At 34.9% G+C, this 13,944-nt stretch overlaps 1 protein-coding gene across 1 annotated transcript in view; it reads left to right on the top strand.

The window, feature by feature from the left end:
• The window catches only part of ARMC8 (armadillo repeat containing 8), a 107,387-nt gene that overhangs the window by 54,499 nt on the left and 38,944 nt on the right, over window positions 1-13,944 (top strand). The window contains exons 10-12 of the mRNA XM_049628763.1: window positions 281-341; window positions 2,791-2,991; window positions 5,664-5,759. Coding sequence (XP_049484720.1) covers window positions 281-341; window positions 2,791-2,991; window positions 5,664-5,759 — 358 coding nt within the window. The remainder of the gene's footprint in view (window positions 1-280; window positions 342-2,790; window positions 2,992-5,663; window positions 5,760-13,944) is intronic.

Raw genomic sequence — 13,944 nt, 5'->3', positions numbered from 1 at the left:
CAATGTGTCCAGCACCTAGCTTCAAAGCTTATCCTCTTATCCTTTATTTTTAAAACAATTTTGCGTGTATTTTTGAAAAATATCTGGCTTACTGTCTAGATCTATCAGTTGTTTTTGAATTGGTAGACCCTCATATAAGGTAATGTGAAAACCTTCTCCCTCAAGATAAATAAGAATAGCTGTCTTATTTTTTTTACCCATAAGATCTTAAAGGTGGGGAGTTTTTCTTTTAGAGCTTTAAAACACAAGCAGAAATTTACTCTCTGCCATCTTATTCCAGTTTAACTTACATGTGTAGAGCTGGAGCAATTCGGACAGATGACAACTGTATTGTATTAAAGGTGAGCTAATTAATTCTAAACACATGTGAACATTACACAGTCCTAAGTGTTGAATATAAATATTGGTATTCCCTTTTTTTTCTCCTTTTTATACATTTATCACCATGGTTTGTGTGCTTAGCATAAAATAACATTATTAAAACGTAACGCTTTTCTTTTTAATGAAATGCCATGTAATTTTAATTTTTTTAAAAAAGAATATTTACTTATTTTTGAGGGAGAGAGAGACAGTGTGAGCAGGGGAGGAGCAGAGAGAGAGAGAGGGAGACACAGACTCCAAAGCAGGCTCTAGGCTCTAAGCTGTCAGCACAGAGCCTGATGCGGGGCTCAAACTCATGAACCGTGAGATCATGACCTGAGCCGAAGTTGTACATTTAACCTACTGAGCCACCCAGGTGCCCCATATGATGCCATGTAATTTTCAAAAATTGGTTTTAGATGTGTTTTAAGAGTCAAAATGAAATTGTTCCTGTCACCTTTTTCATTTTTGTTAAATTAGAAGGATGTAGAAATTGTAAAAATATGTAAAATTCAGGTGAAATAGAAAATGTATTTTAATCCTTGATTTTCATTAAATTTACAACATAGTTTTATAGGCAAGCAGTTCACCAGCTCTGCAGATAAAGATTTTTTATCACCTTCATAGCAGATAATCAAAAGACATAATGAGAAAGAAAAGTAAATAACACATGAAAACCATCAACATCATTGTGACATGTCCAAAGCAACTAGAACTCAGGAAAACCCACATGAGAGACTGTCCCTAAAAGTTCTAAGACCTCGAGTCTCATTTCAGCACTCCTACCACCGACTGGCATGGGTAACCCTGGTCACATCCCTTATTCTTTTGGTGACTCATGAAAATGGAAGCAATAATTTTTGTTTGTCTATTCCACAGGGTTATTTTGAAGATAACAGTATGTTAAATATGTTAAATGTTTTATTAGCCACAAAGAACAATGTAAATAAAATATCATTTTATGAATGCGAGATCTCTCATTTTCAGTGTGCAAAATGAACCCAAGGATTAAAGAGCATTAAGACTAATGTTTGTTTAGACTTTGGTGAAGCAACTCAATTATTTTAATGAGATCTGAGGACCCCCTAAGTAAGCAACACTGTGTAAAATTCTAAGGGCTTCCATGCAAGTAACCTTGGTTTATTTATTCAAATGCTTTACCCCTCTGTTTCCTCCATATTGGTAAACTAGGTTAATAGCATCTTCTTTGTGTAGTATTTGTGAGTGGTTAATTCAATAATCTGTGAATTTATGGATTGATAAATGTTAGTAATTGTTCAAAAGAAAATAAGAATAAGGCTTTCTTGGAAGCCTGGGGCTGTATTATAAAGCACACAGTAGCCCGATAGGAAATCAATAGCGAACAATAAAGTGCTACACTCTATGATAAAGATACAGTAGAAATTTAGGAAGGAGCAAAGCACCGTTGAGTTAACTACGATAATGGAGGAAAGCCTCCTATAATTAGAGCATTTCAGTTTCTACTTCAACGTTATTCTTTAAAGTGGGTTCATCAGCCTTAGAAATAAATAGGGGCACGTGGGTGGCTCAGTCAGTTGAGCGTCCGACTTCAGATCGGGTCGTGATCTCATAGTTTATGTGTTCGAGCTCCCCATCAGGCTTGCTGCTGTCTGTGCAGAGCCCACTTCTGGATCCTCTATCCCTCCCCGGCTCATGTTCAAAATTTAAAAAAGAAGAAGAAATAATAAATACATGGGATTTTTTTTTTCTTATCAAGGACCTACTGTAGATAAATTACCAAGACCAGCACTAAGATTTTTGAAGGACCTCAGGTAAAATTGGACTAGTAGATACAGTCATTTTAGGGAGTTACTTGGAAAACCTAGGAACTGTGATGGATGCGTTTTACTCACTTAAAGGAAAACTCATGAAATCTGAGTAATGGTAAGATCACTGAATTTTTAAAGTTGTATTTTGATTTTGCAACTGTAGGTATTGATCCCCAAACAAAAAATAAAAGCCATCCCATCCATATTATTCGCTAAGGAAAAGATAGCATACTTTTTCTAAGGCAAAGTTGTTCCTGATTAAACTGCTGGATGTCTTTTAAGTAAATAAATAGGTGGAACAGAAACATCACACATGATTTATTAGAGATTCTTAAATGTCTTTTGTAGGTTGTACAATAAAGTTTCAATTTTATCCATCACAAAGGCCTGATGAGAGTTTGTATTAATGCACTTCTGTTGTATGATTAGATTGGGTATGCCAGCACAAATGATTAATATACACTGAACTTTGTTTTTACATTCCAAAAAAACCTTTTTATTCTGTGAAAGTCTTTATTCAAACATTTGATAACAAACATGACTGCCACTAAAAACCGTTGAGTTGATTCACTTATTTTATGCTTTCCATCAAGCTTTTGCCTTTACCACAAAGCCAATAATTAATTTCACTACCTTCCAGACACTGCCTTGTTTGGTTCGAATGTGCAGTAAGGAGAGATTACTAGAGGAGAGAGTTGAAGGAGCTGAGACACTCGCCTATCTGATTGAACCAGATGTTGAGCTACAAAGAATCGCTAGCATAACTGATCACCTCATTGCCATGCTTGCTGATTATTTCAAGTATCCCAGCTCAGTGAGTGCCATCACTGATATTAAAAGGGTATGTTCTGTTTTCCTTTTCAGCAGCTCAAGCCAAGGGATTTTTTTAAAAGGTTTTCTTACTGCTCACAACTTTGAACCAATTGATAATTACAGTTCAGAGCCCTTTTAAATAAAGGAATCTTCCTTTAAATGAAGGAATCTTTGATAACATAGATAATGTTTTATGGGTTTTTGAATCCAGTCTATTTCATGTAATTACCAGAAAGTTTTTACTAAGCAGGAAATCAGGAAGGAAGAAAATTATGTCCCTAATTTCCAACTAAAACCCCAAAATAATGGTGTATCTAAGCTGGGCAACATCATCTAATCCTGTGTAAGTTACAGCAACATCATCTAATTACAGCAACATCATCTAATCCTGTGTAAGTTCCCAGAATCATCTATGTTGTTATATTCTCATTCTGTAGGTCAAGGGTGTTCTGTGACAGGTGACTGAGTGGCCTTATTTTACTCTCTGCCATTGTCTTTCTCTTTCACTGTCTAACTTTTGTCATCTTCTCTTTCCTTGCTTCAGTTTTATATTGTGTTTTGGTCCTGCTAGTGTCAGCTAAAGTACTATTTAACCTCTAGTTTGAGACCATCAAGAACCAAACTGTGCTTTTCTCAAACTTTTTCACAAACCGTAAGTTCCTTAGAATAGCTAGATATGTCTTTTGACTTTGTTCTTCTCAGCCTGTTTGTCATATCCATTTCTCTAAGCATAGGAGACCAATATTCAATTAGAGAAAGTTTTATTTATTTATTTTTTTAAGGAGGTCATGGTAGAAAGAGCATTGATTGTCTCCTAATTAGTAACCAGTACTGTTTCATGAATGTGACTGTATTTTTGATGCCAGTGGTCCCAATGGTAAAATTTTTAAAAACTTTCCTCTTGACCTTTCTCATGCCCCTGAGTTTCCCAAAACTTCATTTGGCAGGCAACTGTTTATTTGGCATTTAACATTGAAAATAAAATGAACTCTTAAGGGTTTATGTTTTCTCTGTCTCAGAAAGGGCCCAAAGTAACCTTCACTGTTACTGGTATTAGTCATGTACACTATGTATTAAAGTTAGTGCCTGCTCTTCCTTTAGTGGTATTGTTTTTGCAGCACAGGTAATGGGTTACATTGAACCAGCTACCTTGTTTGTTTTCCCTTGTGGACTTCCTCACGCTGACACAGTATTTCACTGGTATAAAGATACATGAGCAAGTCCTAACTATGGCCCCATGAACACCCTCAGTTGACTGTCCAGACAAGGCAAATGGGATACTCTGATGGACAGAAGAGTGAGGAAACATAGTTACAAGAACTTGTGGCCTACATATGTGTAAATCATTTAACTGGTATAGAGAAGATTCCTCTGTTTTTGATGATGGATTATACAGTGGTTTCTGACCATAAAAATATAGACACTAGACCCATAGTCGGAAATTCTTGCATGTTAATAAATGCATGATTTTCATGGTATATGTTAATCCAAGTCCGTATTCTAACTATATGTTATGACTAGAAAGTACTTACGACTTTAGATATTTCAGAACTTATACATCAAAATGAGTGTTGTATATTGAGGAGTTCCTCCCATAATCCATCAGTGCCTGCTTTGATCAAAATATTTTTAGAACTACTGTTGTTACCCTAAATGATGTTACCCAGCTGGATTTATTTCCTCATCTTCACACACCACAGTCAGTAACAATTAACTTAAAACTCTAACTTGATGAAGATATATCATTGTTAGGGTTTTGTAGCTAATATGCCACTTAGCTCTTTAGGAAGTTTCAAAGAAGGGTCTTAGAATGTTATAAATAACATCATTGCATAAAGGTGAACCTTTCAAAGGCAATTCATTTGGAGTGGTAGTCATTTGGGTGAATTAGTTATAAAATTATGTACATTATTGATAAGCTTTATATACTTACCGATTTGTATTTAGTCATTTAAAGTGTTGCGAGAACATGCTTCTATTTCACATCTATGGTGGTTTAGTGACAAAACAGGTGTATGGAAGAATTGATCATTTAAAAACTTTACATGTGTAAAGTTAGCATTAATTGTTTTCATACCAGTAGGTAATTTTAATAAATGTATCAAAAAAGCCTCCGAATATAAATCTCAGGTAATTGTAATAGATACATAGCAATCATTACCTTGGTGTATTGTTTATTAAGGATTTTCACAAAGGTTTCCCTCTTTTCTAAAATCTTAGTAAATACTGAAATCGGGCCAGTGCTGTTCTTCATGTTTAAGAAAACCTTCTAAAAGTACTGTAGCAGCACTCGAGTTTTACCAGCTGTATTCTGAGGCTAGAAAGGCCTGAATATGCCTTGTTCTTGAGGAGGGCATTTCAAAGAGCTGGTGTGAGCAAGCATCAGTGCCACTAAAACGACTCTCTAGGAACGCTGTTTAGGGGTCAGAGTTTCACAAAGGTCTTTCATATACCATTCCAGTGTCAAACGTTGTGGTGTCCACTTTTAGACAGAAGCAGACTCCATGCATTCTAGGTCATATTGGCACAAACACAGGAGTGGCTCAGTCCTATGTGAACAGAACCCCAAAATAACCAGGAATTCAATGATAGCACTAATATCTTAATAGTGGTTAAAATTTTTTTCCAACTCAGATAGTTTTATTGAAAATGAAATATGTAGACTGAGTTGCAATATACCTTTTGTTTCCCCGTCCATAGCTTGATCATGACTTAAAACACGCTCATGAACTCCGCCAGGCTGCATTCAAGCTCTATGCCTCTCTAGGAGCAAACGATGAAGACATCCGGAAGAAGGTGAGTCTGGGAGAGGGGCGTCCCCCAGTCCTGACAGCCAGCAGGCAGGGAGTGACGTCAGCCTGAAAGTCGTGGTGAAGAGCACTAACAGTGACTGTTTGAATATAATAAAGCAGAGTGACTAAAGGCATAATTGAAGAATGAATGGGACCCGGATTTGGGGGGTTGTTTGTTTTTAGAACATAGAGTGGCATGGCCGTGCTGGAATGACAAATAACTGGCGTGCTTTTTTCTGTCATTAATATGAATTATTATGTTGCACATTTTTGCATGTGTTGATAAAAATCAATTCTAGCACTGTGAAGCTTCAGACACCTTGAAAGATCTAACACTAGAATTGTAAATGTTATTTATGGAAATACTTCCCAATGCCATTGAGAAATTCAAATCCTTATTGTATATTGTTCTTTGATATGTGGCTTAGTTATGTTTTGATTTTTTTTTTGCTACTGTGCAAGTTTGATGTGAATAAAATCTTTGTGGAATAATGATTTTATGTTTAGTGAGTGGTCATCTGAATTTTCCAGTTCCCCAAAAATGTTTCACTGATATAGCACCTTATGTTACTATAGTCTAGTCTAACACTGAACTCCTGTTCTTCATGAGACTAGTTATAGGCAGGGACTAAAGTATAGTAGTAAGCTCTGACCTGGCTGCCTCCACAAACTAAAAGGCTGGAGCTTCCCCTTCAAAAAAAAATGTAAGATAAATTTTACACATGGCTTTTAGGAACATCAGTAAATTAATCCACATGTTCTGTCTTGAAGAATTATAGCCGAAAGAGCAAATTGAGCATTGTTTACTGAACATGGCAGTTCACTAAATCTCCCATCTGTAGCCCCGTGAGAAAAATCGAAAAGTATTGGGAATTTACTGTGATTCAGAGAAGTACTTTGGGCTTGTAGAACGAGAAGTATGGAATAACTATAGGTTTATTGAAATAAATTGAAAAGGAACCATTGCTGAAGAAAATTGAAATAATAGATGAGATATGTGAGTAGCTTTGATTTAAAAATCAGTGCAAAAAACACAACTAACCTGAATGTTTTCCATGTACCTCAATTTAGTTAACAAGATGTTTTTGACTTGAAGTGTTTTAGTAAATATCTACGAAAATCCCTTTTGACACTTCTACGCTTTCATTCATCATCTGTTACTTCAAGGCAAATATGCTAATGATCTGATATTCCCTGTATCTAAGCATGATTTATGAATGTTGATGCTGATATGTTTCATTCAGTTTAGGTACATGATATATTGCAAGGGAAGAGGCTTTTGTAGCAACTCATATAGATAAAACATTTTTTAAAAATTGACATGGACTGTATAACTTAAATACGTAATGATTTGTTTGGGGATGGTTATTAGGCCCATTGGAAAGAGAAGTATTTTGCCTATTTTAGCTCAAGAAGGCTGTGCCATGGACTGAAAGGGAGATAGATAGATGGACCATAATGGGGGAAAGTAGGATGTCCATTTGTACTTCTTTGTACTTTTTTGTTAATAAACTACTGTTTTGGAATTAATGACTTAATTTGTGATATCATGTTCTATAGAAATACTTGGAATACAATAGTCTGATTAGTAGTCTATTAAAGCTTGTATTCATAATGTGTATAATTTCCTGGCAAGGCTAAATCTTGGTAATTTCTGTAGAAAGATGACAAATAAAGAATAAGTTATAATTATTATAATTTTTTTGTGTGGTAAAGAAAAGATACTGTGACATTCTTATGTGATGGGGATTATAGAGTTTTTAGGAAGATATTTAATCCTGGGAAATTAAGTGTTGGAATAATTTACAGTTTATAGCAACTACTGAAGAGAGAAATTGTCAAATGGAAAATATATAATTTGTGATAAAAATCTGCATGAAAATGGTTCTTAGGAGTGGAGAATCCTTATTTTCAGTGTATAAAAATTGGTAAATGATAACTCTTCCTTTGAATGCATTTATTTCTATTCCTTTTTTTTTGTTGAAATAACTGAGTAGATTTTTATTTGCTTTCTTCATAAAATAGTTATTTACCTTTTACACTTATGCCTTACAAACTTTGTATCCTTTTTTTGTGTAGATTCTTGAAGTACAATGTTTATTATTGTTTTATCTTTTAATGCAATATTTTTGCTTGCCAAGGTGGAATTCCAGTTACTGAGTTAATTGAGTAGAGAATCTGTGAAAGAAATTTCGAGGACTGTAGCCCTGTTCTCCCCACTCCTCCAAACAAAAGCAACAAAAAGACTGTTTTAGGATAAAAATATGAAGTGTTAATTTGGTCTGCCTTTTAAATTAAAAATAGGAATGTAATTCAATAAATACAGAAAATAACATATCCCATTGCCATATAACGGCCAGTTAAAGAAATGAGGTGGAATGAAGAAGAGAAAAAACTAGAGCAAAGAGGTAGAGACATTGAGAGGTATACATAGCAATAAAGGAGAAAGATACAGGCCTTCTCGCTTTGTAGAGTTAGTCTATCTTATTGCTTCTAAAGACTTCTAAAGGCCTGCTTTTCTGTTTCTCAATCCTTCTCTCCGAGGTAGACAAAATTAAGCTAAAGACTGAATATGACCTACAGGTTAGAAATTTACCACTTCAGCTTTGGAGCAGTGTTGGTGGATTTCCATTAAAAGAAATCAACTGTATAATAGTCTTTGGAACCTAATAACCACTCAATAAGTATTTGCTGAATAAATATAGAAATGAAAATACAGAAACCATAGACAGAGTGGCATTTCCTTTAATATGCTTGGATCTTTCTGTATCCTTCTGTTCAGAGCAAAGTTGGTATTCTGATTCCTGGCTCTGCGTTCATTATCACTCTGTGGCATACTGAAGTTTACCATTTTCCCAGTGTCCTGTTAGAAAGTTAAGGAGGGTGGAAAAGTTCTGCTGGTGAGAGTGGAAAACATTACTTACTGTTGGCTGTAATATGAAGAGGGAGAAGCCCAAGAAAAGATGAAGGACCACTGAGCATGACAACAGATGAGGCCTGGCCATAATGAACTTAGAATTGTAATTCAAGGATTTTGGTCAGAGAAAGCAAGGGCAGAGGCAGCAATTGAGAGCTCAGTGGAAGAAGGGTCCAGAGCACATTAGCAGGAAGTGTAACTGACAGCAGGGCCAGGTAAAGATTAGCTGTAATCTCTGCCATGGACAGACAAAGTCTAGTCTCTAATGACAGCCTTTACTGCATATTAATGCTAAGAAGCATATGTTCATTTAATGGGACAGTAAAAAGGGAAGAAGATACCTAGCATGATTTTAGGTATTGGCATCCCCAGTCAAAACTCCAGTCAGCAGTTAAGTCATGCAGAGGCAGTGCTGGCAGACAGTCCTGTAATTATGAAGCCAAATCCTTTATAACAAAAAATTGCTCTTTTGAAGACTCTCACTTGATTCATACCTACTGATCATCAGTTAGGTTTGAAATTTAAAAGGATTGTCTCACTTTGACTCTCTTCAAGGAACTAGAGGAATTTATCATAAACAAGGTGTAAATTGAGGAAAATAGGTAGTAAATATAAATTAAATTCAAGGAAATTAATAAACTTAGTAAGATATGATTTTTATTTTTGATAAAAATAAGACACATTACAAATGTTAAATGCAGTACTTATTGTAGCCTTTGCTCCTTTAAGGTATCTGACTAATGGAGCTTTTCAGAAAGCTTTCCTCTTGGATTTTGAGTACTTCTATCTTAGTTGCAGATCCCTTTTGAGGAACTAGAATGTAAGCTCCATGAGGGCAGGGATTTTTTTATGTTTTGCTCATCACCATATTCCCAGCATCTACAACACTGTCGGGTGCGTAGTTTGTACTTAATAAATACTTGAAGAAGGAATGGATGACAAAAAAAATGAATGGACAGATGGATGAGTAAACCATATTGCAAAATTGCATCATTAAGCACCCTTAATCCAATTATATATGGCCTCTCTGCATTAAGAATTTTCATAACTGTATTAGCAGTTACACAGGTATATGAACAGACGAGCTTTAAAATACAGGAAATCTATATCTGATCATATAGGCAAGGAGTTTCACTATACTTAGCACAGAGAAAATGCAAGAAATTCCCATTTTTTAATAGGCAGACAATCCCAAGGGTGTATCTTCTCGTTTTGACATAGATCAAAGAGAACATGTTTATGGTGTAGTAGTTGTTTAATTTTGAAATAATTTTTACCATTATTTCTTAGGGGTTTATTTTTGTGTCTACATGTATGAGTTTAAAAAATGTATAGCATTCACAAGTATGAATCTGGACCAGTGTTCTACATCTGTGTAAAATATCTCCCGTATTAATGAATGTCAGAGTTTTAATTCTTTCTGGATTGATTGAGCTGTCTACATTGTATAATCATTACCCAATGGGTGGAGGGAAGGGGAAAGCAGAGGTGAGGTAAACAGCAGTAAGACATAGCCTTAAAGCTCAGCATTTATAATAAAACCTCAGTAAGTCAGAGAAAAGTAAGAAATGGCTAGTAAGAATTTTCTAGGGGATGAAAGAATTATTGGGAACCAATTAAAATGCACATGGTGATACCAATATAACTATCTTGGAATCGATTTGGCAATTAATATTTTTATTATTTTTAATTTCTTCTACATGCTTTTTATATTCTAAAGAATTGAAAACATGAAATCTTAAGTTTTTGTTCCTTGTGGGGGAAAAAAAAATCATCTAGTCACAGACGTTTGTATGTTACATGTGAAGAACGTAGCCAAGGGTGAGATGTTTTTTCTTTTTAAACTGAACAGTGGAGTTTTTTTGTTTGTTTGTTTGTTTTGAAAAGGCAGAGAAAAATAAGAAAAGGAAAACAAAAAGAATTTCTCTCTACCCACTTTTTCCTAGCAAAGGAAGTTGTATCTGCAGGGTCATTGTGGGGATGATATCTAATGTATTTAAAATATTTAGCATGGTGCCTGTAGGTGCTCAATAAATGGAAGCGTTTGTTAGAATATCTTAAATGATTTCATTGGAAGATTAAAAATAAACATTTTCAAGTGTATTAGAAAAGCTGAACAGCATTGGGGCATAAATTTTTAAGAGTTTACAATGAAGATAGTGATTTTATGCTGTAAATTTCCAAAACTTACTCATTCTAGTAAAAAGAATATATTTCAGAAGCATAAGCCTTTTCTTTAGTTGTAATGATGTCTTTTTACTCTTAGATTTTAAAATACTGGTTTTTTAAAACTTTTTCTTGGTATAGCTGTAGCGTGTTCTCCAAAGCACCAAATATAATTTGTTTCTTGGAGTTAAATAGTATGTTACAATATAAATCAATAATGGGTCAAAATCATAGGTAATAGATGTCTTGAGAAGAGTAAAGAGGCCAAATTCTACCTAACTTTGGTTATCTAAGTATTACTGTTCATGGTTGCCTTAGATGTCATTTCACCAAAGGGTCATCATTTGTATAAAATCCTAACCCAAATACAAATGTTCAAATTTTGAACAAATGTAAATTCTTCTGTAATTTTAAAGTTACAAGATTTTAAAGCATATTTATAAATATAGGTCAGTTTTTCTTAGTATCTTTCTGCTGTGAAAAACTTGCCTGAGCATTTCACTTTTGAATATTTTTATCATCCATTGTAGCTTGATTTTATTGCTAGTTTGTCTTCTCGGTAACAGTATGATTATACCATGAATTTATATTTTTAAATATTTTTTGCAAAGTTGAGTAATTTTAAACGGTCGTTTAAAAGGCACAGTGTCAAATTTCTGTATTTGCCTCTGCCATGAAATTGGGCAGATGCAAGGAATTATTTCTGAGCCTTAGCCTGCGTGTTGAAGCAAACGCCTTGAACATTTTGAAGGTTTTCGACGGTACCACAGAAGTAGCACTCTTCAGGACTTGGTCTGCTATTGAATAATAAAATTCATGCAGAATTCAGAATTCCTTGACTTAATCTGTGGTTAAATTGTTAGTTATCTTCTTAAGGCTAATCTACCAAAGAATTTTAAACGAACTCTACAACATTCTTTCATGATGGTAAGTATTTTTAAAGAGTTAACTGGGACAGTACACCAGGTTTTGCCACTTGCCCACATAATTGAGACCGTTGGCCTTCAGCATACTGAAAGAAGCAAACCTGGGAGTGATAATGCTATATACATAATAGAGGTATTTATAAAATGAAGTAATGAATTTTTATTTCAGAGTTTCATTAAATGGAGACATAAAATTGAGTGTTCTGTTATTAGTTGTGGTACTGTAGTTGCGTTAACCAATGAATTACAGTTCTTATTCTTAAAGTATGAACTACAATTTGGTTATTTTGTTTACAGTCTAACAATTAAGGCATATCTTATAAACCAAGAAATGCGTTAAAATATGATCTTTATTAGATCTGTAGAGCTCTAAAATTAGTAACTTAGTTGGGTTTTCAGAACATTCTTCCTGGAAATGAATGAAATGTTTGGGATGATACAATATTTGTGGAGTAGTAGACCTTAAGAAAGTCAAGTTTGTGGTAAGGAACCAGGACCATTGCTGCTACACTTTTCCCCATAATTATAAATGCTAGTATAGGGCTTGGCAAACAATAGCCTGTAGGTACTTATTACCTATGTGATAATTCTGTAACCTGCCAGTTCAGAATGGTTTTTGCATTTTTATATGGTTGGTGGGGGAAAAAAAAATCAAAAGAAGAATATTTCCTGACATTTGAAAAGTCAAATTCAAATTTGTGTCCATAAAGTTTTTTTTTTCAGTTTTATCGAAATATAATTGACAAAATATTCGTAAAGTATTATTGGAATAAAACCATGTTGCTTTGTGTTGCCTATGGCTGTTTTCCACTACAGTGGCAGATTGAGTACTTAGTGACACAGTCATTAAGGCCACAAAGCCTGAAATATCTGCTATCTGGCCCTTTACAGAAAAAATTGGCTCACCTTATGCTAGTAATGCATAGCTAAATATAAATGACCATAAACCAGTGTGGTGAAAAACTCTGATTCCCATTTGCCTCTTTGTAATGGAGTATAGAAAGATGGGACCATACCAAAGCCACAGGAGCGGGGAGAGGTCAGTTGTCTAACTTCCTGCAAAAGAGGCATTATCAAGTGTTGATGATAGGATATTGTTACTGGATACTTTTCTACATGTTGATTCCCTTGTTTGAATGATTTTGGCATATAATGGACCCCAGACAAATTGGATAATAGTTATGTAGGAAATGTTATTAGATTCTGTATATTGGTTAGCAAAGTTGCCTGAATAAGATTTTTCACCATCCCAAAGAGAAAAATAAAGATCCAGTTCATGTATTAAACAAACATCTATTCAGCCTTTACAACATATGAAGCATTATGTTACATGGTATGGGGGCATACAAAAATTATATAACTCAGATACTTACATCAAGTGATAACCTATTTAGGAAACCTAATTTAACACAACTGCTACCATTTATTGAGCATTTACTGTGTGTTAGACACTGTGCTAAGCATTGGCATGTTATCACCCTTAAACCTCCTACTACCCTGTGAGATAGCTGTTGCAGATTAGGAAATCAGCAATGTGACCAAGGCCACCCAGATTGTAAGTGATAGCACCTATATCATATCCCAGTCTCTGACTCCAAAGCCCATGCTGTTAACGATAACTTTATTCATGTACAGTTAAATACCATTACTAGAGCCAAATTATGGTATACAATAGCAAGAAAATTTACAGGAGAATGTGTGATAGTCTAAAATAGTTGAAAATGCTTTCAGTTGAGGGAACTTAATAGCTGGTATTAGCTGGTTAAAAACATCAGATTCAGAAAATGTGTCTTTTCTCTCACATAGTTTTTGGTACAAACTGTGTAGTGAGATGCTTTATTTCCATTTATTCATCTGGCTTTCTTTGTTTTTTTGGTTTTTTTTTGAGAGAGAGATAGTACAAGCAGGGGAGGGGCAGAGAGAGGGGGAGACAGAATCTATAGTAGGCTCCAGGCTCTGAGTTATCAGTGCAGATCCCAGTGCAGGGCTTGGACCCATGAACCGTGAGCTCATGACCTGAACCAAAGTCAGACACTTAAGTGACTGAGCCACCCAGGTGCCCCTAGGAGCTTACAACCTGAAGTAGTTAAGGAGATGAGACACTAATTGCTATGTAGTAATTCCAGTACCTTATGTGTGCAGTAAAAAGCATTGTCTACATTGAAAGCCAATTTTATGAT

Source organism: Panthera uncia, chromosome C2, assembly GCF_023721935.1.
Source record: "Panthera uncia isolate 11264 chromosome C2, Puncia_PCG_1.0, whole genome shotgun sequence".
Classification (NCBI taxonomy): domain Eukaryota; kingdom Metazoa; phylum Chordata; class Mammalia; order Carnivora; family Felidae; genus Panthera; species Panthera uncia.
The sequence above is the reverse complement of the archived record's forward strand: the minus strand, read 5'-3'. Positions and strand labels throughout refer to the sequence as shown.